Source organism: Alligator mississippiensis, chromosome 2 (assembly GCF_030867095.1).
Source record: "Alligator mississippiensis isolate rAllMis1 chromosome 2, rAllMis1, whole genome shotgun sequence".
NCBI lineage: Eukaryota > Metazoa > Chordata > Crocodylia > Alligatoridae > Alligator > Alligator mississippiensis.
The window spans coordinates 32,721,617-32,743,871 of NC_081825.1; the positions used below are offsets into that span (position 1 = coordinate 32,721,617).

At 43.8% G+C, this 22,255-nt stretch overlaps 1 protein-coding gene across 7 annotated transcripts in view; it reads left to right on the plus strand.

Moving 5' to 3' along the window:
* Nucleotides 1-11,165, plus strand: part of C1QTNF7 (C1q and TNF related 7) — a 107,291-nt gene extending 96,126 nt beyond the window's left edge. For all 7 annotated transcript variants that reach the window (XM_019479820.2, XM_019479799.2, XM_019479806.2 and 4 more), the window contains one exon: nt 931-11,165. In XM_019479820.2, coding sequence (XP_019335365.1) covers nt 931-1,562 — 632 coding nt within the window. In that variant the 3' untranslated portion in view covers nt 1,563-11,165. The remainder of the gene's footprint in view (nt 1-930) is intronic.
* Nucleotides 11,166-22,255: the final 11,090 nt, after the last annotated feature.

Genomic DNA, 22,255 nt, shown 5'->3' on the forward strand with positions numbered 1-22,255 from the left:
AATATTTCTTATTATTGCACTTATGCTCTACTTCTGCCCACTTCTAGCACTACAGTTTCTTTGGTTTAAAAAAATCTCACCTGAATGTTGCCACTAGTGTTTTACTTAAAATTACCATTTGCTTTAGGGATATCCAACATATGCAGCAATTACAGTAATATGTCACAGAGATATAAGAAAAGCATACTTTAACAGATCAGATTTAACAGAGATTTTATTTATTTTTAATACTTAGTTTCAAATGCTTATGCTGTTTTGTATCTGGCAGATTTAAAGAATTACCAGTAAAAAGTGTCTTTTCCACCAGAAGTCACAACATTTACTAATGGCAAGAATGTGGATGGTATCTTTTATTGCGCTGCTTGCATGGTTGAGATAGACTTATACAAGCTTTTCAGCATGGCAGTACCTTTACTCAAATCTCGAGAGAGTACTCAAAGAAAGGTACTGTGGTATCTGAAAGCTTATCTTAGTCTATCTCAAGAAGTCAGTTGGTCCAATTAAAGATATCACCCACAAAAATCCTTGCCTCTTGCATATTTCCTGGACCGTCACAGCTACAACATCACTTCAATACTACCAAAACATTTGCTAATGGAATTTTGAAGTTGTTCTAGCTATTTGCAGTCATTGTTCTACACACAGATCTTCCATTTGCATCAATGGAAGATTTGCATTTAAAAAAATAGCAGGATGTACTCTTTAGTATAAAGAATGCATTTCACCCTATTTGATATGTGATTAATTTTATGCATCTTTAAATCTGTGGCCATGATATAATATTGAATTCCACTCTAAATATATGGTGTTTTAAGACCTCCTGAAATTTCACATTGTATATTTGGTGTTTAGCCCACACAATCATTTGTTTTACCAACCAACAAAGAAATTGTCTATGTGATCATTAACTACCTTAAAATGTTTTTGAAGGTTTTAGAGGCAAGACTGGGCCTCTAGGAGCAACTGGAGAGAAAGGAGATCATGGAGAGATTGGTAAAAAAGGACCTACAGGATTGGTTGGTGCCAAAGGCGGTGTAGGTCCAGTTGGACCAGCTGGACCTAAGGGAAATAAAGGAGACCGAGGAGAACCAGGTGCACCAGGGGTCTGTAAGTGTGGAAGGATAGTGCTGAAATCAGCCTTTTCTGTTGGCATCACCACAAGCTATCCACAGGAAAGATTACCAATTGTATTCAATAAAGTGCTTTTCAATGAGGGTGAGCATTACAGTCCTTCCACAGGGAAGTTTGTATGTGCCATCCCTGGTATCTATTATTTCTCTTATGATATTACCTTAGCAAATAAGCATCTTGCAATTGGGTTGGTTCATAATGGGAAGTACCGGATAAAGACGTTTGATGCTAACACAGGAAACCATGATGTAGCTTCTGGATCCACGGTGATATATCTTCAGCCAGAAGATGAAGTATGGCTTGAAATCTTCTACACTGACCAAAATGGTCTCTTTGCAGATCCCACTTGGGCAGACAGTCTGTTTTCTGGATTTCTGTTATATGTTGATACAGATTATCTTGATGCCTTATCTGATGATGATGAACTGTGATATAGGAGATGATCCATCATGGCCAAACTGGACAGTCTAGCAAAGGATTTGATCTGTATAGGAGATAAAATTGTAATGATATTGTGTTTTATTTTTGCTTTGATGGGATAACAAGTTGTATATTGAAGAATGTTTCCAGATCTAAGCAAGACACATTACCAAATAGCAGGGATAACAAAATGAATTATATACTAACCAATGACTATGTCACTCCAGACCTGAATCCTATTGAAAGTTATGTTTATATTAATATTTAAACAGAGTTAAAATAATGTACATTGGATTTTATAAAAAATATATTGAATTATAAAGTAACTGGTACAGTGAAATTGACTTATTAAACATCTAGATTTTTGTATTTGTTATTAAAGTAAAATTATATGTCTGACATCATGTCTTTGCTCATTCCAAGGAGATAAACATGTAAAAGATACAGGTGATAAGAGATTTAGAGAATGGACTACAACAGGTGTTGTATGCCAGAGTGTGGCACGCAAAGGTATTTTGCTTGGCACGTGTGCCTTGGGATGGATGGCAAGGGGGTCCACAAGAGGGCCAATCCTTGTTGTGGCAGTGCAGCCCTGGCTCCTTCCCCACGCTCTGCCTTGAGGTGCGTGTGCACCTGCTGCCAGCAATGAGCCAGGCCAGGGCTCCGCAGACCCCAGGTTAGCTGCTTGCAGCCTTTCTGCTGCCTGCTGCAAGCATCCCAAACTCTGTGGTGAGCACATGCACCTTGGGGTGGATGGTGGGGAAGGGGCTGGGACTGCACTGCCACAACAAGGATCAGGCCCTTTCTTATACTGCCCAAAAACATTGCTGACCCCATGGAATAGAATAAATTGTAAAGGTTGTTTCTGGGCAATATGGACTGTAGAACGGCTATTACTGTATTTCAATCAGAGTCTGGTGCTAAAGATATATACTTGGATGCTGATGACGCATTTGTAATACCATGAAGGTTTAAACCAGCTGAGGATCTGGCTCAATGACATGAGTTAAACAGGGACCAGAACCACAGCTCTGCACATCTTCAGTGGTTTAAAAACTGGCTGAAAGAACTCAAAAGTAGTTTTAAGTAGGGAATCATCCTCCTGTAAGGACTTTTTGGTGTAGTCCTAGTAAGGTTTGTTGTTTCTGTAATATTATTCAATATTTTTATCAGTTATGTGGCAGAACATTTATTGTAATTGTAATTTATTGTATTGTAATTGTTTGCAGATGACAAGAATTGGTCAAAATATAAAGTGAGGAGGATAGGTCCATTAGACAGAATCCTACTGTAAACTTGAAAAGCAGGCATTTTAATACAGCCATCCATAAATAAAATTAATTTAGGTCACACTTATACTGAGGAACAGTATTCTGTAAACAAGTAACCTTGAAAAAGACCTATGGTCATGGTGGGTAATCAGCTGATCATGAGCTGTCACTGTGCTCTCTATCTATGAAGAATATGGACGTACTGGATGTGTAAGCAGTAGAATTACAAGTAGAAGTAGGTTGCATTACCTCTGTATGCTGATAAACTCATGACTGGGACACTGTCTAGTTTTGGTATCAGCACTGAAAACAATTCTGAAAAATTAGAAAACCTTTAAAAAAATGTTAATATTAAGTCTGGAAATCCTGTATTATAGTAAGAGACGTACAGTTGTAGAACTATGCAGCTTGTCAAAGAAATGCTTAAAAGGTGAATTGATTATACTCTCCAATAACCTACAATGGAAAAAATTCTGGGAGTAGATGGAAATTTATTCTAGCAAATGGGCATAACAAGATCCAGCAGCTGGAAATGGAGGCCAAATAAATTCAGACAGGAAGGCAGGCATAAGTTTTTAACAGCAGTTTTTAACAAGTAACAGTAAGGGTAATTAATCATTGAGACAACTTACCTGACATGTCCCATTGAAGGGCATCTCCATCAATAGATGTCTTTAAATTGGATGTCTTTGAATGGGTATCTAGTAATGCTGTATCTCAAGCAGAAGTTATAGACTGGGTGCAGGAGTTAAGTGAAACTTTCTTGCCTAAATTAAGCTAAGATGATTGAAATTATCTCTTATAACCATGAAATCTATAGCTGCCCTGGAAGGCAATGGCAAGCCTCCCATTAAACTCATTAGGACCATGACCTGACTTTATGATTAATATAAGAATCTTACTTATGCAACCAAAATCTTTATTATAGCAAATAAGGGAGCAGATGCAGTAATCAACTACAATAGTGTGTTTATATTCAAACAGAAATACACTTTTATGTGTAGGGAAGTCAAACCTTTCTATTCTATTTTTCAATTCTTTTGGTTGGAAAATCTCTCCTAAAAATGCTTGGTATATTTTGGGGGAAAATATTTATTTTTCTGCAATTATTATAAATGAGAAATAAATTTTTTTCACTAAAAAAAACAGTGAAAATGAACTTTTATGTTCATTTTCCTCCCCAGGAAAATACCATATTTACTCACATACCATATATTTACTCACCTTTCCGTATTCAGGAAGCTGAAGGAATCAGTTGACTTAATGGCTCATTGTTCTTTACTCCACAAGTGTTAATGTTCATCTCTTCTTTTTAATGGTCTTTATGTTCCACTAATAAAGCTAACCTTTCTCATGGCAATTTTACTATCTGCCCAGCTGCTGGTGGTCTTCCTCCTATTTTGCAATCCTGGAGACTCTTGAGCTCTTTTCAAAATCGTAGATCCACCCATGGAGTTCAGCAATACTTAGGGTTATAGATTTAGTGAAGCATAAATTCATAGAAGTTAGGGTCGGAAGGGACCTGAATAGATCATCAAGTCCGATCCCCTGCATAGGCAGGAAAGAGTTCTGGGTTCAGATGACCCCAGCCAGATGCCTATCTAACCTCCTCTTGAAGATTCCCAGGCAGTAAAGGGTGCGTGAGTCAGCTAAAGATTAGGCTCTGTCCTTAGCAAACATTATGCAAACATAGTTCTGGAAAAAAAACCTTTTTTCTTCATTATGCCTTTCCAAAACAGGGTGCATGTCTTGTTTGGGGGTGTGATATATGCAAGAAAATAAGATATCAATATTATGCCCAGTTCTACCTATGCTTTTAGGAACCAATATTTAAATAGATTATTATAAATAAATGATCGGTTAAGGAGTTATTTATAATATTATGGTAAAATCTCTAAAGTTAAGTTTAAGTGATGGATTTTTATTTTAAATACCTATATTCAGCTGCATCTAGCTTCCTTAAAATTGAATTTGGGGCTGAAACTACTCATTCTTCTCAGCCCAGCAGATGATTTTTTTTTTTTAAATAGGGATAATGTGAAGAAAATTCAATTGATTGTTAGTGAGACATCTGAAAGTGTACAAAAATGAGGCTTGAATCTTTTAAAAAAATCAGTTGCACTTTTAAAACTGGATTTCTCCGAATAGCTTTATTTTAGGTCATTAATACAGGCTTTTCTTTGATAAAATTTGCATCTGAATGTAACTTCTTTTCCTGACTTAATTATTTACTAGGGCAAATAACCTTCTGGTGATGCTCTAAGCAGGTAGTTCTCAACCTTTTTAGATTCCAAGCACTCCTCCAAAACATTTCCAAATTTAGTTTGTACCCCATTTAAAAAATAGAGATATATTATGAATACTGTAATATAAAAATAATTTTATTATTAATTAATATGTTAGTAAATGTAAAGCTGGCAAGCACATTTTTCTGCTGCAGCTCTTCGCAGTTCAGGTCTGACATGCCTCCTGAAAACCAAGGTGCGCGGAGGGCAGTTTCTTTCCACAGCAGCAGCACGAGTATCGCAGCGCCTCTGGCAGGTTCTTGCAACACCTTGGTTGAGAACCATGGTCCTGAGCAGTCCTAGATCTTTTTTTTCTGGTTAATAATTCTCTTACCTTCAGGCAATTCTATATCACTATATAAAGATTTTGAAACCTTTGGAGATATCACACAGTAAACTTATAATGTTGTTGGAGTTCAGACTACTTTTCCAGGGTGACCTTCCTGCAGCATCCTTTTTTCTTCAACAGTAACGTCCTCCACTTTACATCTTGCCACAAGCACAATGCCATGTGACATGTTAAAAATCATTTTGTATCTGACACAACTTTGATCTGAGTTCTAAAGGATCTTGAGATAAATAATAGTAAATTATGTAGTCACAATAAGTTGTAAATGGAGAACCCATTTCAGTATATTTGAAAAAGATTTACTTCCTTGTTCTGAGTCTACCTGATATTATCTAAGGCTAAGTATAGATGTTCAAAAAGCCCCTGGCAGAAGCGCTCCAACTATTGCACATTACTTAAAGGGCTATAAGGTAGAATGGAAGCGAATTGAGCAGATGTTCAGTGTTTGGTTGGGGACAGGTGGGGGCTCAGAGCTTGCTCACACCAGCCACTGGGGGCACTCCCACATGCCTTTCAGGAGGCTGCTGGAATGGCTCATCTCCCCAGCCCACCCCCTGCCAGCTGGAGACTGTCAGCAGTGGCTGGGTTGGGACCCTAGACCTTTTCCCCTGAGGTCATCCTGGCCAGACAGTGGTTGCGAAGCTGGGGCTGCTGTGGGGAGGGAGAGCCTGGACACCTTTTGATGTGCCTGCCCCAGCTGGGCAGGCCTCCCAGCCAGCCCATGGGAGCTGCAGAGGAAAGGGATCCATGCATCCCCCAGTCAGACACCATGGGAGCCCCTGGCCCCTTCCCCCACACCTCCCCTGGCCAGGCAGTGGCATGCCATAGGGCCGGGGTAGCTGCAGGGAGAAAGATCTCCCCTTGTCCCCCACTCCTCCAGCTGGCTGCAGCTCACAGCTGGCTGTAGGGAGGAGGTGAGGTTCAGGTTAGTGAGAGCCGAGGGGGCAGGGCTGACCCAATGCTCAGACACAGCAAAACAGCTCTACTCAAGGCTAGAGTACAGCCCTGTGCAACGCCCCCTGGGATGGTGGCAATAGCACTCTAGCTTAACCCTTGATGGGATCTGGCACAGACATTCAATAAAGCGCTTTAACAGAAAGTGCTTTAGTCTAATACCTCATTGTAACAGCGAGCCAAAGGCTCCTGTTCTTTTAAGGGTGAATGAGCAGCAGAGAGACGCTCGGGCAGGAAAAGCTGCTCCTCATGAGATGCCAGGGAACAGGTACTGGGGGATTTACCTGCAGAACTAGCTGCACTGTGGAAGCTCAGGGAGGCAGATGACAAACAGGGGCTGGGCCAGGGAAGTGTAGAAACACAGGCCCGGGGGGTCGGGCTGGTCCTGGAGGCTGCAGAGGCAAGAGCCCCAGAGCAGGGGGAAAGCAGCTCCTAGCTGGCACTGGGGCTATCCTGAGGAAAGCAAACAGAGTGCAGCTGCTTTATAGGGCAATGTCACCTAGGGAAAGGCCTTGTTATTCTGGTTGGATAGCCATTGTTTATGTTTGAACCCCGAGAGGGTTTAGTTTGTGTTTGCCAGAAGGCTTACTTCTTGGTTAGTTTCAACCAGTGGTTTGGGCATGGCTAAAAGGAGAGTGAGTGGAGGCCATGGCCCGAGGGGCATCTGGGGATTTTACCCACAGTGGTATGCCAGAGGAATGCCAGTGTTTAGAGCCCTGCTAGGGGTCTTGACTCAGGGTTTAGACCTGAGGGAGGGGTTCAAGCCTAGAGAGAGAGAGAAGAAAAAGGCTGAAGCCTCACTTGAACATGAGCTGGACAAGGATCAGGAGGCCCAGTGCCCAGGGAGGGCAGAGACAGGGTGAAGGACAGTGGGGCCAGGGTCCCAGATGGAGCCAGAGTAGGCTCATTGCCCAAGGCAGGGCAGAGATAGCCAGTGGCTCAAAGCCCAAGGGCACAACCTGAGAGAGCGAGAGTTGGGCTGGGATCCAGAAGTCAGGCCTGGCATAGTGGGCCTAGGCTAAGGAAACCAGTGAGAGAAAAGGACAGAGGATGGGTAGGTATATGCCCTAACAAGCGTGTAAAAGCCTGAGGTGGCGTGGTATCAGACTGGGGCCAAGTGCCCAACTAAGTCATTAATTGGTAACACATGCAAGGCATGGGCACAGCTGTTGAATCCAACCAGGTGGAGTTCAGAGAATGAGTAGGAAGGTCTGGCGTTGCTGCCTATCTCCTTCTTGGCGCTATGACTTCCTCAGGAAACGTGGGGCCATTATCACCATGAGTGCCCCAACTCTAGCTTCCCCCCTCCCTTAAGTTTATATTTGCCAGTTTTTGTGCAGCACCATGAATGGTTTGTAAGTTACATGTACAGTCCTTCAAACTTCCTTTAAAATGGCCTCCGATCCAGTTTTAATGAGTGCTGTGAAATTAACACTGCTATGAAATTAAGTCTGTTCTACAGGGTAAAGGTACGATAAACTACCCACTCCCATTGTCTCTCTAGTGCACCGATATTCAAGGATCGACAGGGGTACATCTGCCTCCATGGTCTATGCAATCTTGGCTTTTGGCTGAGTCTGCCAATTAGTGCAGAGTTGGTGGCAGTGCATGTATTCTATCAGGAGCGTTGCATCTTACAAACAAGCTATCAACTACATAATAAATGAAACAGAAAAAACCTTTCAAACTGGTAACCTAGAGAAAAAGGCACAGAAACCCATTTCTGACATATCCAGGCCTCTTGAAGTAGAAGTTATCATAGAGAGATGGAAATGCCACCACTCTATTAGTGTAGCTGACACTTCTTATTATAAGATCCTGTTTTCAGTTGTTTGTAACCTCCAAAATTTAATAAAATGGGAAAAGCAATCTGGGATGCCTTTTCCTATACTGGGTGCCTGCCTCTTGCTGATTTTTGTTTGGGAAAGTTTCATCCCAAATGATTTTTGTTTGGGAAAGTTTCATCCCAAATGATTCAACTATTTTGGATGAGTGGGATGGGGATGAGAGGAAAGGGGGGCAGGAAAGATGTCTTCTGTCCTACCAACTATCCCTTGAAGGTGAATTATACATCCAAGTTGACCAATCCTTCTCTGGTCTGGAAGAGTAGGGGCATTGAATTATGCCTGTGTGCATTTTGATATCCTCATTAAGCATGTTAGGCCATGTTTGCCATGTTTCTGATCATCCAAAACATTACTTTAAAAGAATGTTAAGCTTATAAAGTACTCAAGACAAACAAAGTTAAGAAATGGGAGAAAAACTTTAATTTAGGCCCCTGTGAATATGTGTTATGAAACAACTTATAAGTGCATGATAACTGGTTAGGCCGCAGCTGGAGTACTGTATCCAATTCTGGGCACCGCAATTCAAGAGGGACGTGGACAACCTTGAGATGGTCCAGAGGAGGGCCACTCATATGGTTAGAGGCCTGCAGGGAAAGCCTTACGAGGAAAGACTGAGGGACCTAGACCTTTTCAGCCTTTGCAAGAGAAGGCTCAGGGGGGATCTTATGGCAGTATACAAACTCACCAGGTGGGCGCAGCATGGAATAGGAGATGCTCTGTTTACCAGGGCACCCCTTGGAATAACCAGGAGCAATGGCCACAAGCTGATAGAGAACAGATTTAGGTTGGACATCAGAAAGAACTTCTTCACGGTTAGGGCTGCCAGAATCTGGAACAGGCTTCCAAGGGAGGTGGTACTCTCCCCTCCCTTGGGGGTCTTCAAGGAGAGACTGGATAAGCACCTGGCTGGGGTCACATGACCCCAGCACTATTTTCTGCCATGAGCAGGGGGTCGGACTCGATGATCTATTGAGGTCCCTTCCGGCCACAGGATCTATGAATCTATAACATATTATATGCATTTATTAAATGGCCTTGGTACATAGGATGGATGAGGTTTTGGAAAATGACTGTAATGGCTATGGATCCATTGCCTTATTTACTCTAGAAATTAGAAGAAATGTAATGAAAGGGGAAGGGATCTTATATATGCCTGTTCATCCTCAATGTGCCGACTAATATACTTTTTTATAAGCTAAGGGTACTCACCATATGGAATACATGAAGTGTGGCCTTCTTGGAAATCCTAAAGAAATTACTCTTTTGCTTTAGCTTGGTTTTGCATAGTCTGCAAATTAAGTACCATATTTTCTCACATATCATGAGACACGCACCCTGCTTTGTGAGGGCAAAATGAAGAAAAACAGATTTTTTCCAGTCATGGCTGAGTTTTGACTGTTCTGCTGCATCAGCAAAAGCTAGAGTTTTAACCCTCTCACAGACTCTGTTGAATTAGCAGCAGCTTTTGACTTATTAGCCAAAAGCTACTTCCAATTCACCAGTGGCTCTGAAAGGGCTGACACTGTAGTTCTGACCCTGAATTGTTCCCCTCCCTCCCTGGAGCTGTCAGGGGAGAGAAGGAAGGCACCCATTACAGTTGTTATCCATACTTCCATTCCTCCATTCCAGTGCAGAAGATCAGCTTCCCCACTTAAGACACAGACCTCAATTTGGGAGACCTTATTTTTGGGGAGAGGGTACATGTAGTATGTAAGTAAATATGGTATATAATGGGAGTAAAATGCAAATAGCAATTACAACACTTTATTCAACTTTGTACAAATATAAATAACTACACAAAATGCAAAGTAGGAAGAAGGGTTAGGGGGTTCAGTGCTATTTCACTGACATGAATGGCACAACTCATAATAAAATTGAGAAAACCTGAGGAGCATAATTCAATGAGCAAGATTCAGCAATACACTATGCACCAACACTTCTTAATAACTTTGCTTAATTACAATTATTTTTTCCCACATATGGCATGATTCTGCAAGGAACTCTAACTGTATGACTAGTGGGAGGACTAATAACAGCAAATTTGTAACTGTGGGGAAAGATAGGTAAATGTAAAAACTTTAAGTTGGGGAAATTTGTAATAATTAGTAATAAAAAGCATGACTATTTTTCTTCAAACTCTGCAAATACGTTCCCATCAGAGCAAATCTCGCATTTTTTAAATTTAGCAATCAGGCAAACCTATTTCCCAAGCTAAAATTATAGTCAGAATAAAATACAGCTTTCTAATGAAAACTCCCTGGTTGTAACCCTAACTGTTAGCAGAGCTACTGTTTCTCTGTACTCACCATGTAAAAATAAATGAAGTGTAGAGCAGATGAATATTTTAACCACACCTCTGATGAAAGTTACATCATGGGAATAAGTAAACAGAAATGTTACTGCTTCAATCAACTTAATAATCTTAGATACGGATTTTTAAAGTAATGGAAAAGTAGCAGCAGCTTCCTTAAAGTTTCCCAGTTGGGATTACGCATTTATTTGAGCAGTCTAATATTTTTGGCATGAGTCTCTGAAAGTAAATAATTTAAGAAAAATTTTCTTACAGGTCTTGACAAGAACTGCCTCTTACTGTGCATGTATATCTGTACAGAAAGAGCTAGGTATGCCTGATCTCATAGCCTCTAAGTATTTAAGATAATTATTGTTAAAGTTATTACTGTATTTTAAATAGACTGCTTTTGGAAATACAGTCTGTTTTATTGGAAGGTCTTATCTAATGCTTACTTTACAGTATACACATCTTGGGATAAGTTCTTATCTCTGTTTATACCAGTATATTTTCAGAGTACCTCCATTTGATTCTGTGGAGATTTGGAACTACACTAAGATAAAAAGATTCTGTTCTTGTTTATATTTGAATTATATTAAAAATGTCTACATGGTAGGTTCTGTTAGTCTCTGTGAAGTGCTGTCAAACTGAAATAAATATACAGGCAGTCCTCGACGTACAACATTTCGAGTTACAACATTTTGCATTTACAACGTTTATAAATTGACACCCTGTTTCAACTTTATGATGTCAGTTTCGACTTTACAACGCTTGATCCGATGTGACGCCATGCCAGCGAACAAGTTCACTGCATCGCTCATCTCCCTGGAGAACATCTGTCCAAACTTCCTTGGACACTTTCTTTAAGAAAGCAGACAAGACTCCAGAAAAACCTGCAGCCAAGACTTCTGAAAAGACTCCAGGCAAGAACCCTTCAAAAAGTCCAACCAAGAGCTTTTCAAAAAGTCCAGCAAAGTCACCTCAAAGAAGTCCTCCACAACTACAGAGCTGGCTCTGGGAGACGAGGGTCTCAGAACCTGAACCCCACGACTGCGGAGTTTGGGCTGGGAGATAAAGATCTCCAAATGAGAGCTCTGCCTCCATGTAGCTGGCATTGGGATATAAGGGTATCCCAGCCCCCCGCTCTCTGATCACAATGGTGAAGCAGGGGGCTTGGAGCTCCCTGCTGCCAGGCCCAACCGGGCTCTAGTGGCAGAGCCCACCCTGGCAGTAGGCAGCTCCCAGGGGCAGGGAGCAATCTCCTGCCCCCTTGTGGCTGGCTGACCAGGGGCAGATTGGTTCCTGGTCAGGCATCTACATGAATGCTACTGCATCGTTACTAATCGAAAATAAATTTGCTACTTGCATTTGCAGGTAGCAAAGTTACTCACGATTAGTGTGGTTTACTGTGCAGTAAGCATGTGCACGTGTAAATTCACATGCTTACTGAGCAGTAAATTATGCTACTGTGCAGTAAAGTATCTCATGTAGATGTTCCCCCTGCTGGTTAAATTCTTCAAACTCTTTAAAACCACATACATTAAAGCATATATATTCTATTATGATGGGCAGCTTTTTATGGCTTTACAGGGTGCATCTACACAAGATGCTGAAGGCACAGTAGACTAATTCTACGACACATTAGCGTGGCAGGCAAAAACTGTACTATCGTGCAGTAGAAATAGTCTACTGTCCATTAGCATCACAAAAAATTGTGCGTTGGCATTACTGCGCAGTAGAACAAATTATGTCTCATTAAGTCCTAGTTACCACGTAATTACGACACATTAATGAACATGTACGCTCTCCACAGTAAATAATGTAAAATCCCAACAACAATGAATGGTTAATGTGCTTTATTAGGTCTGCGTTAATAGTTGTTGTAGTCATTTATTTATGTAGTGTTTTATTTATATTTATATTCCACAGGTCATGCCTTGGGTCAATTAATTAATATAACATTTACTGGAGTACATATTCTGATACACTTAATTTATCACTTGGTTTACATTTTACATGCAGCTTGACTATATTGATGTTTTACTATGCAATTTGTTTAGATTGATAAGTGGTAACTTCAGTTTAATGTGAAAGCATCCAGTTCACTTTTATAAATGTGATTCAGTATGTGATGGATCTAGTTCAGTAAGTAATATATGTGAATTAGTAAATGATAAATATGGTTGAGAAAACAATACATCAGAATCAAATGATGATATATCACTGCTGAACTGCATCTGTGCTATTTCATTAATAGGTATGTCTTTCCCTTTGAGTAATATATGTTTTCAAGAAGTAATTTATCTGTTTCAGTATAAACTATTTAAAAGTCACCATGTGGAGCATTTACATTAGTATGATATATGCATCTTAGAGTAATATACCCTTTCAAGTACAGTTACAGTATTTCTGATTTTTAGAGGAATAATAATTCTTTTCCCTGTATTATTAAAAGTTCTATCTACTCTAATGAAGTTCTTACAATAGTATTAATTTTATCTTGGTGATATGTGGAATATTGACTCATCATGGAAAATAGGCCACAGAGCATTAGAAAAAATAACCTGGACATGTATATGAGTAATAAGACTATCCAGACTTCAAAAAGCAAACATCTAAATGAAGACCATAGGAAGAGATATAAACCTTTCATCTTCCAGTTATTGGAGTGGTAGAAGGACATTTTCTTAAGGGGTAGGTTCTTTTACAACTGTCTTCCCCCAGGTTTCCTTCCTCTGAAAAATCTGGTATTGGACACTTAGAGACAGGACACTGCATTAAGTGGCTACTGCCTTGATCTATTATGGCAATTTGTATGCCTCACAACCAGAAAGAAAATTTGGATTGATGAGAAGTAAAGGGAAATCTCGTTTTAATGATTCAAATGACCTCTGTTATAGGCTTTGTATAGGGTCTGTCATAGGCTTTGTAAAATTATCACTTAGGTTCCTCCAGGGACATCTTGTGCAGAAATAATTTGGCTACCCTCCAAAACATTAACCCAGAAAATTAGTGTATACTGGGTATTCCTTTCATGGGTCATAATTCAATATGTTCCCTAAGGCTACCACTTAATGATATAGTGAGCCCTTCCTGCCGGTTAAGGTAGCCGGATAAATCATATAACATTCTGGAGTCCCCACAGGGAGGTAGAACAAAATGTATTTCTGGGGGTTTTTTTTCATTTTTAGAGCATCTACTTTAATCCTAGACTCTATACAAAATGTAACATAACAATCATACATTGATTTTGTGAGAAACTGACTGAGTTTGTTTAATGTTAACACGATAACCAGACTGAGAAAGAAAAATTTCCAAAACTGAGTGGCTGTCATGAAGAATGAACTACCACCAACTTCCTTCCTTTTCATATCAAGAAAATAATATCCTGATCTTAAGAAGATGATAGTTACTTGAAGATTAGAGAGAGAGAGAGAGCAAGAGAGGGAAAGAGACCGAGTTGATGCCTCAACAAATGTCTACTAAACTATTCAAGGCCTGTTCAAACCCAACTTCTTTATGCACTTAGATATTATTCAGTAGTAATCAGTGCAGACCTCAAAGTACTGCTGTAATTTCTTCTCCTTCCAATATAATTCATTCATAGTCCAGCAAATATTTTGGTTGTGACTACTGAGTGAAAAAAATTATGGGATTTACTGGGTGTTCTATTGTTATTTCTATCATGTAGGAATAATCAACAATCTTTTTAACCAGGATGGTCTTAATTCTTCCCAAACTTTTGATAATCTTTTTGAATTTGAGATTATTGATGGAAATCTATATAATAGAAGACTCTTAACCCATTAACAGATCGACAACCTTATCTAAAGGTTGAAAAATTGCTTATCTTAGAGTTTTTTTCTTTGTTTGATTTTTTTTCTGTTTCGTTTTGTTTGTGGAGGGGAAACAAAGTTGCCAACTGTATATAAATTCAGGGTTCAAATTACGGGGGAACTTGGAGGGGGCTGAGTCCCCCATAAGAGACAACAGCCCCCCTGTAAGATTTGAAAATCATAAACTGGGGGGCTCTCTGATTTTATTAGGGCATTGTGATGGGGAGCCCAACTTTTTTTGCAGATCTCCACCAAGAGTCAAAGTGTGATTTGAACCCTGCATAAATTTACAGAGTCCGTAAAAAAGGGCTGAAGCACTCATCCATAAAGTCCTTAAAAAATGGATCTTTCAATAAAAGCTAAGACACAGTGAGCTTCATTGAAGATCCCCTGTCAGAATGAGGCAGGATGCAATAAACAGAGCAGTGCCACCTTGTGGCTAGAGAACAGAGGAAGGACCTACCTTCTTCACCAGGACTTTGTGGCCCATAGGAGCCTCCACAGTGTCCTCGTTCTCCCCACAAAAGTTATGTGCTGCTGCTGCTGTGTCCCATCAGCCACTGTAGGCAAGACCACATAGCCCTCAGCAATCTGAGGCACCTGAGAGGACAGGGAGGTGGGCACAATGAGTGGGACAGTGCTGCAGGACCGGGAGGGAGAAAAGGAGGCAGGTTGGGGTTTGTGTCAGGACAGAGGGACTATAGCTAGTTGGGGTGATAATTCGGGGGCAGGGGGGGCGCTGGAATAGGGGCAGCATAGTGCAGAGTGCAGTCAGGGGTGAGGCGTGCCAGGGTGTGGGAGTGAATATGAGACTCCTGGGATGGGGGCATCATGGTGTAAAACCATTGCGGCAGTCAAGAAAGACTTCGTTAAAGGTTGGCGTTGTGCCCCTGAATTTGAATTTGGCCCTTGTTACTGCTGTCCAGGGCCTGGCAGTAGGGTTACATTTCCATTATGTAAAATATATGCAGTATCAGTAAAAACATATATCAGCGTAAAAGCTTAGTTGCCAGTAAAAAGTTTGCAGATTATGAATAATTTATTTTTCCTGGGTTGGCAACCTAGAGGGGAAAAGATACACTGATGGTGATCCAAGTGACAGAACTACCATGAAAAGACAGAAAGTAGATCTCAGCCCTCCTTGTTATGTTTGTGGAAACTATTTACCTTTGAATTTAGGGGCAGAGATATTGGTCTATATTGCCATTGAAACATTGGCTAGTGATTTATTGGCTACATCTTGTCACACCATCTTGTTTGCTTAGTAAAGGAACACTGGACATGTCTAATACAACTAAGTGGTTATGGTCTTGCAGTTGTTTTTATAATGTTAACTGAAATGGATGTGGTTTTCTCAGCTCTGAAAAATGTATGTTGCTTGGATTCTCTGTTTCTCCTGTGACTCAAATACTTGCACTCACATATGTTACTAAATATCTTCCTAATCCTGTAAAACAAGCATCTGCACCAGTGTTCAGTTCTTTCAGGGCAAACTACTATTCACATTCATCCATCATTTTAAATTGTTTGCATGACTATTTATAATACAGCAAGGAATCATTGGGAGACTGACCTCTTAGTAAAACAAAATGTTTAAAAGGGGTTATTATAGAAATGTCATTTGTGTAGTCCTGCTCATTGTATTATTTCCATAAATTATATTGTCATTCTCAGCAGTTATGGAAGGTTATATAATTTATATGCACTTTTAGAAATATGTCTTCTGATAAGATTGCTCTTATAATTTTTGGTCACTGTAAGGTAAGCTATTCTCTGACTGTGATAAACTGCTGTCTCATATATTACAAATTCACACATCTATCTCTGTTATAACAATGTATTCTGCTTTTTTGCTGCTTCCCATGAGCTTACTTTTATCATAACAGGATCCATAAATAGGAAAAAAATTATCTTCTTCCTCTGATATTACTAGAATGAATTTGTAGAAGTGGTTTTTGGGATACTATTTGTGGACAGCTCGCATGAGAGTCCCATGTTTACTCAATTCTAAGATGAGGTTTTTCCCCCATTTAACTGTTTGTGTGTGTGGGGGGAAGCCCCATTGCAGAATTGTGTATAAGGGTGGTATGGGGGCAGGCAGCTGCTATAGTCTGGGGTTCAGCCTCTGCCCAGGTTTGGAGCCATAGCTTCAGCTACTGCCTATCTCCCCTTCACCTGCCGCCCCCCCCCACCCCCCCAGGCCTCTGCACTGAGCAATCTCCTCACAACCTCTGCTCCCTTGCCTGCCCCTTTCCCTCCCCCACTTTCCCCTGTTCCACGCTGGCTGGTTCTGTCCCTGTTCCAGCCTGGAGCACTGAACACAGCCCCATCCTAGCCCCGTAGCAAATATACCAAATCAATTTGTGAAATCACTTTCATTTCCAGTACCTAGATGACAACCATGTTACTCTAGAATACTGTAGAAATAGGATCCATTTTCTATTGCTTCTTTAATAACAGTTATGAAAAATAAGCCTTCCTTTAAGAATGATACCCTCAGACTGAATATAGTTTTGATATCCTTCTTCTGTCCTTTTAGTTGTGAAAAAAAAATTATTATTCCCGCAAGAAGTCTACGGGCCAATGACAGGTAAAGCGCTGCTTGACCTGGTACTAGCTATGGGGAATGACCTAATCAGTGATCTAATTATCAAAGAGAAGCTGGGTAACAGTGACCATGAGCTAATCACCTTTACCATCTGCCATAAAGCTGGCAAGTCAGTCAGCAATACAGAAGTCCTCGACTTCAGGAAAGCTGACTTTGACAAGCTCAAGAGGCTTGTCAGTGAGGCCCTAAAGGGCCACAAACCAAAGGGGAGGAGAGTTCAGGATGAGTGGTTGCTCCTCAAAGGAGCGATCCTGGCTGCACAAGCAAAGTCTATTCCATCTTGGAGGAAAGGCAGCAAAAGGGCACTAGCCCCCTTGGCTCTGCAGGGAACTAGAGAACCTCCTGTGTCTAAAAAGAAAGACCTACAAAGGATGGAGGACTGGTTCCACCTCCAAGAAGGAATATTCTGCACTGGTCCAGACCTGCAGGAAGCGAACAAGGAAAGCCAAGGCTGCGACCAAACTCCATCTAGCTACAAGTATCAAGGACAATAAAAAGTCCTTTTTTAGATATGTAGGGAGCCGGAGGAAAAGCAAGGACAACATTGGACCTCTGATAAACCAGATGGGACAACTGACAAGCGACACCCAGAAAAAAGTCAATTTGCTAAGTAAGTACTTTGCGTCGGTCTCTCACCAGTCCCATGGAATGCCCCTGCCCATTACAGGAGAGGGAGGCCCGGGTGAGGGTGATTCCTTACCCTCTATCAGTGCTGACCTCGTGAAGGAACACCTTGAGAGGCTGGATACCTTCAAGACAGCCGGCCCTGACAGTTTACACCCAGGGTACTCAAGGAGCTGGCGAGCATCATAGCTCAGCCCCTAGCATGGATCTTTGAGAACTCCTGGAGCTCTGGTGAAGTGCCCAAAGATTGGCAGAAGGCCAATGTGATGCGTATCTTCAAGAAAGGGAGGAAAGTGGACCCAGCAAACTACAGGTCCATAAGCCTGACCTCTATCCTGGGGAAGGTCTTAGAAAAGATTATCAAAGAGGCCATTTGTGGTGGCAAGATGCCTCCACAGGCTCCCGAAGGGGAGATAGTAGTCCCCGCAGGCCCCAAACCCCACAAACAGCCCCCCCATGGGGGAAACTTACCTCCCGCTGGGCAGCCAGAGCCCGAGCAGGAACCGTGGCTGCGGCCGCGCGAGCCGGCGTTATGCCGGCTGTTTAATCAGCTGTTCCCTGGACAGGAAACAGCTGAGCCAATCGCGGCGGCCGTTCCAGCCACCGTGGGAAGATTTAAAAGCCCCACTAGAACTCAGGGGGCAGGAGGAGCAGAGGGAGCATGCCAGACGCACTGAGGCTCCTGCAATAGAGAGGAGCAGCGCAGCCGGTGCAGCGCTGGCAGGCAGAGCAGGGGAGGTATTTGAGCCCCCTGTAGAAAGATGGGAGAAAGGAGGCAACTCCACACCCCTCTCCTCCCCACGGGCCTATTTCTTTTGAAAAAAAAAAATGGAGAGGAGGCTTAAGAACTAAGCGCCCTACCCAGAGGCACTGAAGTAGGTGCCAGCCTATTAACATATAGTTTGCCAGTCTCTAGGGCGGAAATGCTACTTGTTGAAACAGAAGGGGCAGCCTGACAAGTGCCAACAGAGCCCACCCAGACGTGGGGTGCCCCTCGAAGCAAGCCATGGTCGAGCCAGCATGACCAAATCATCATTGCTAGTGCCCATCCGGTTGGTGAGTGGACAGGGTGTAAGGGAGGCGGAGCCCCGTGGAACATCACGCCTCGAACCATGAGTACTGCCATCTCCAGGGACCCCCCCCAAGAATGAAGATCTCCACTGAACCCTCTCTTTATATAATAACACCAAGTCGTGGCAGGCGAGTCGAGGGGCGGGTCTCCACACCAGACGGATAGTGCATCACCCAGGGAACCCCACTTAAGGCACTGTCGCAGGGCACCTTAGTGCCTGCTCCTAGAGAGGAGAAACTGCCAGGGAGAGAGCCCTGGCAGAACCAAGTGAGCACAGCTGTGGGTTGCCGGAGCAACTAAGCGGAGCCAGCTGCCTGTAGGGGGCAGGGCCTGGCCCTTATAAAGCCCAGGGCTGAAGCCAGGCTGGCAGTTCTCTGCCAGCAGCCGGAGAGGCAGGAGCTCCCTCGGCCGAGATACGGGAAGGAGCCTAAGTCGCAAGTACAGCTCATGATAGCCCTGGAGGCTTGAGCTATGATGATGAGTTATGGCCAGGCGGCTTGCATTTGTGTTACAGCCTAGGGGCTTGTGGTTTTGCTTTGTGTTTGTATTATTACACCTGGAGGCTTGGGTGAGGCTGTAGGGGTTGGAGGAGGCCTCAATTACTCGCACGCCAGTGCGTGAGCAACTGGCGGCGAGGAGCGCGGCCAGTGGGTCGCGGGCGCAACCCATAGATTGCAGACAGGGACCTAGACCCCGGATTGCGTGTGGGGGAACATAGACCCCGAAGGCGCAGTTCGCACGCCACTGCGCGAGCAGCTGGCGGCGAGGAGCGCGGCCAGTGGGTCGCGGGCGCAACCCGTAGGTTGCGGACGGGGACTGAGACCCCGGATTGCGTGTGGGGGGAACATAGCCCCCGGCCCCAGGAAAGGGGCGGTATTACTGAGTAGCCCAGTGTGGCCACGGCGAGCCCCAGAGAAGGGGGGAGCGCCATACTGAGCAGCCCTAGAGAGCGGGGCCATACTGAGTAGCCCAGTGTGGGTGCGGCGAGCCCCCAGAGAGGGGGAACGCCATGGTGTTTTATTGAGTAGCCCAGTGTGGGCGCGGCGAGCCCCCAGAGAGGGGGAACGCCCTTGTACGTTATTGAGTAGCCCAGTGTGGGCGCGGTGAGCCCCCAGAGAGGGGGAACACCCTTGTACGTTATTGAGTAGCCCAGTGTGGGCACGGCGAGCCCCAGAGAAGGGGGGAGCGCCATACTGAGCAGCCCTAGAGAGCGAGGCCATACTGAGTAGCCCAGTGGGGGCGCGGCGAGCCCCCAGAGAGGGGGAACGCCATGGTGTTTTATTGAGTAGCCCAGTGTGGGCGCGGCGAGCCCCAGAGAGGGGGAACGCCATTGTGCTTTGTTGAGTAGCCCAGTGTGGGCGCACGGGCATAGCGAGCCCGGCCGCAGGCTAGTGCGGCAATCCCCCTCAGACCAAGGCAGGGCGCTGCGGTTGCCCCTGAGAAGACAGGGAGTAGCAGCGCGGGGAGCCAGAGTCAGGGAGGGTGTCTGTGCGGTTGGCCCATAGGACCGGAGGCCCGCTGGAGAGTCCCGGAGCAGAACCACACTGGCAGGGGAGGCCCAGAGTGGGCCAGACGAGAGTCCCAGCAAGAGGCTGGGCATGAGAGAGGGAGCCCAGGGTGGGCCACAGTAGAGAGACAGACCGGACAACGTCCTTTACATCCGCGAGGCTTGGGGCGTGGTATCAGGGGAGGTAGGAGCCACGCATAGCCCATAAGGCTAGGGCGCTTGGGTAGTGCCCATTATACGGGGAGACCCACGAGGGGTCCAGGAGCTGACAGGCCTGAGGAAACACAAGGCAGCCTCCCTATTACATATATTCCATCAAGACGTGGCGGGCGAGAATGGAGGGTGCCCTCGGGCCGAAGTAGCGCGGTGAGAGGGCCTCAAGGAGATCACGGCCCTCCGCGAGGACCCCGCCGTGACAGGCACCTTCCATCACACCATTCTTAACAGACTGGCCACCGGCAGCATCCTGAGGGATAGTCAGCACGGGTTTGTTGTGGCTTGAATACTGGGTTTGTCACGGGAAGGTCTTGCTTGACCAATCTTATTTCCTTTTACGACCAGGTGACCTATCACCTGGACAAGGGAGAAGAGATTGATGTCATACATCTTGACTTCAAAAAAGCCTTCGTTCTGGTATCCCATCATCACCTCTTAGCGAAACTGGCTAACTGCAGCCTCGGCTTCACCACGATCTGCTGGCTGGGGAACTGGGTCCGTGGTCGGACTCAGAGGGTGCTAGTTGATGGAAGTCAATTGTCATGGTGCCCTGTGACCAGTGGGGTCCGTCAAGGCTCGTCCTTGGGCCAACACTATTCAACATCTTCATTAATGATGTGGACATTGGTATCAGAAGCAGACTGGCCAAGTTCACCAACGACACCAAACTTTAGGGTAAAGCGTCCATACCTGAGGACAGGAGGGTGATCCAGGCTGACCTTGACAGGCTTAGGAAATGGGAGGACAAGAACCTGATGGTGTTTAACACCAAAAAATGCAAGGTTCTCCACCTTGGGAAGAAAAACCTGCAACATACTTATAGGCTTAGCAGTGCTACGCTGGCTAGCACTACAGACAAAAGGGACTTGGGGGTCATGACTGACCACAAGATGAACGTGAGCCTTCAGTGTGATGCTGCAGCTAGTAAAGCGAGCAAAACGCTGGCTTGCATCCATAGATGCTTCTCAAGCAAATCCTAGGATGTCATCCTCCCATTGTACTCAGCCTTGGTGAGGCTGCAGCTGGAGTACTGCGTCCAGTTTTGGGCTCCACAATTGAAAAAGGATGCAGAGAAGCTTGAGAAAGCGCAGAGGAGAGCCACACACATGATCAGAGGTCAGGAAAACAGACCCTATGATGAGAGGGTGAGAGCTATGGGACTCTTCAGCCTGGAAAAGCGCAGGCTCAAGGGTGATCTGGTGACTGCCTATAGTTTATCAGGGGTTCACACCAGGAGCTGAGGGAACATCTGTTCACCAGAGTGCCCCAAGGGATGACAAGATTGAATGGTCACAAACTCCTCCATGACTGTTTCAGGCTGGATATAAGGAAGAACTTCGTTACTGCCCAAGACCCCAAGGTTTGGAATAGACTGCCGCTGGAGGTGGTTCAAGCACCTACTTTGAATGCCTTCAAAAGACATTTGGATGTTTATCTTGCTGGGATCCTATGATCCCTGCTGACTTCCTGCCCCTGGGGCAGGGGGCTGGACTCAATGATCTTCCGAGGTCCCTTCCAGCCCTAATGTCTATGAATATATTAATAATTTTATAAATAAGAATCAATGGCATTTTACCTGATCTGTTATGTCTGCTTCTGAGTCTTGTTTCCCCATAGCCAGAATATTTATTAACAGCTTTATAGTCATGACACTATAAGAAAAACATCCTACTTTTCTACATCATAACTTCTGAGAAACACATTGTTTTACAGTATGCTATGTTTCCATTTTTTTCCAGAGCTTGTTCCAAACAAATACCTCTTAAAATTTTTGCTAAAATTTGCAATAGTGTGAAATGCATACATATCTTCAAAGAGGGTGGGCATGATTATCTGCAGTACTGA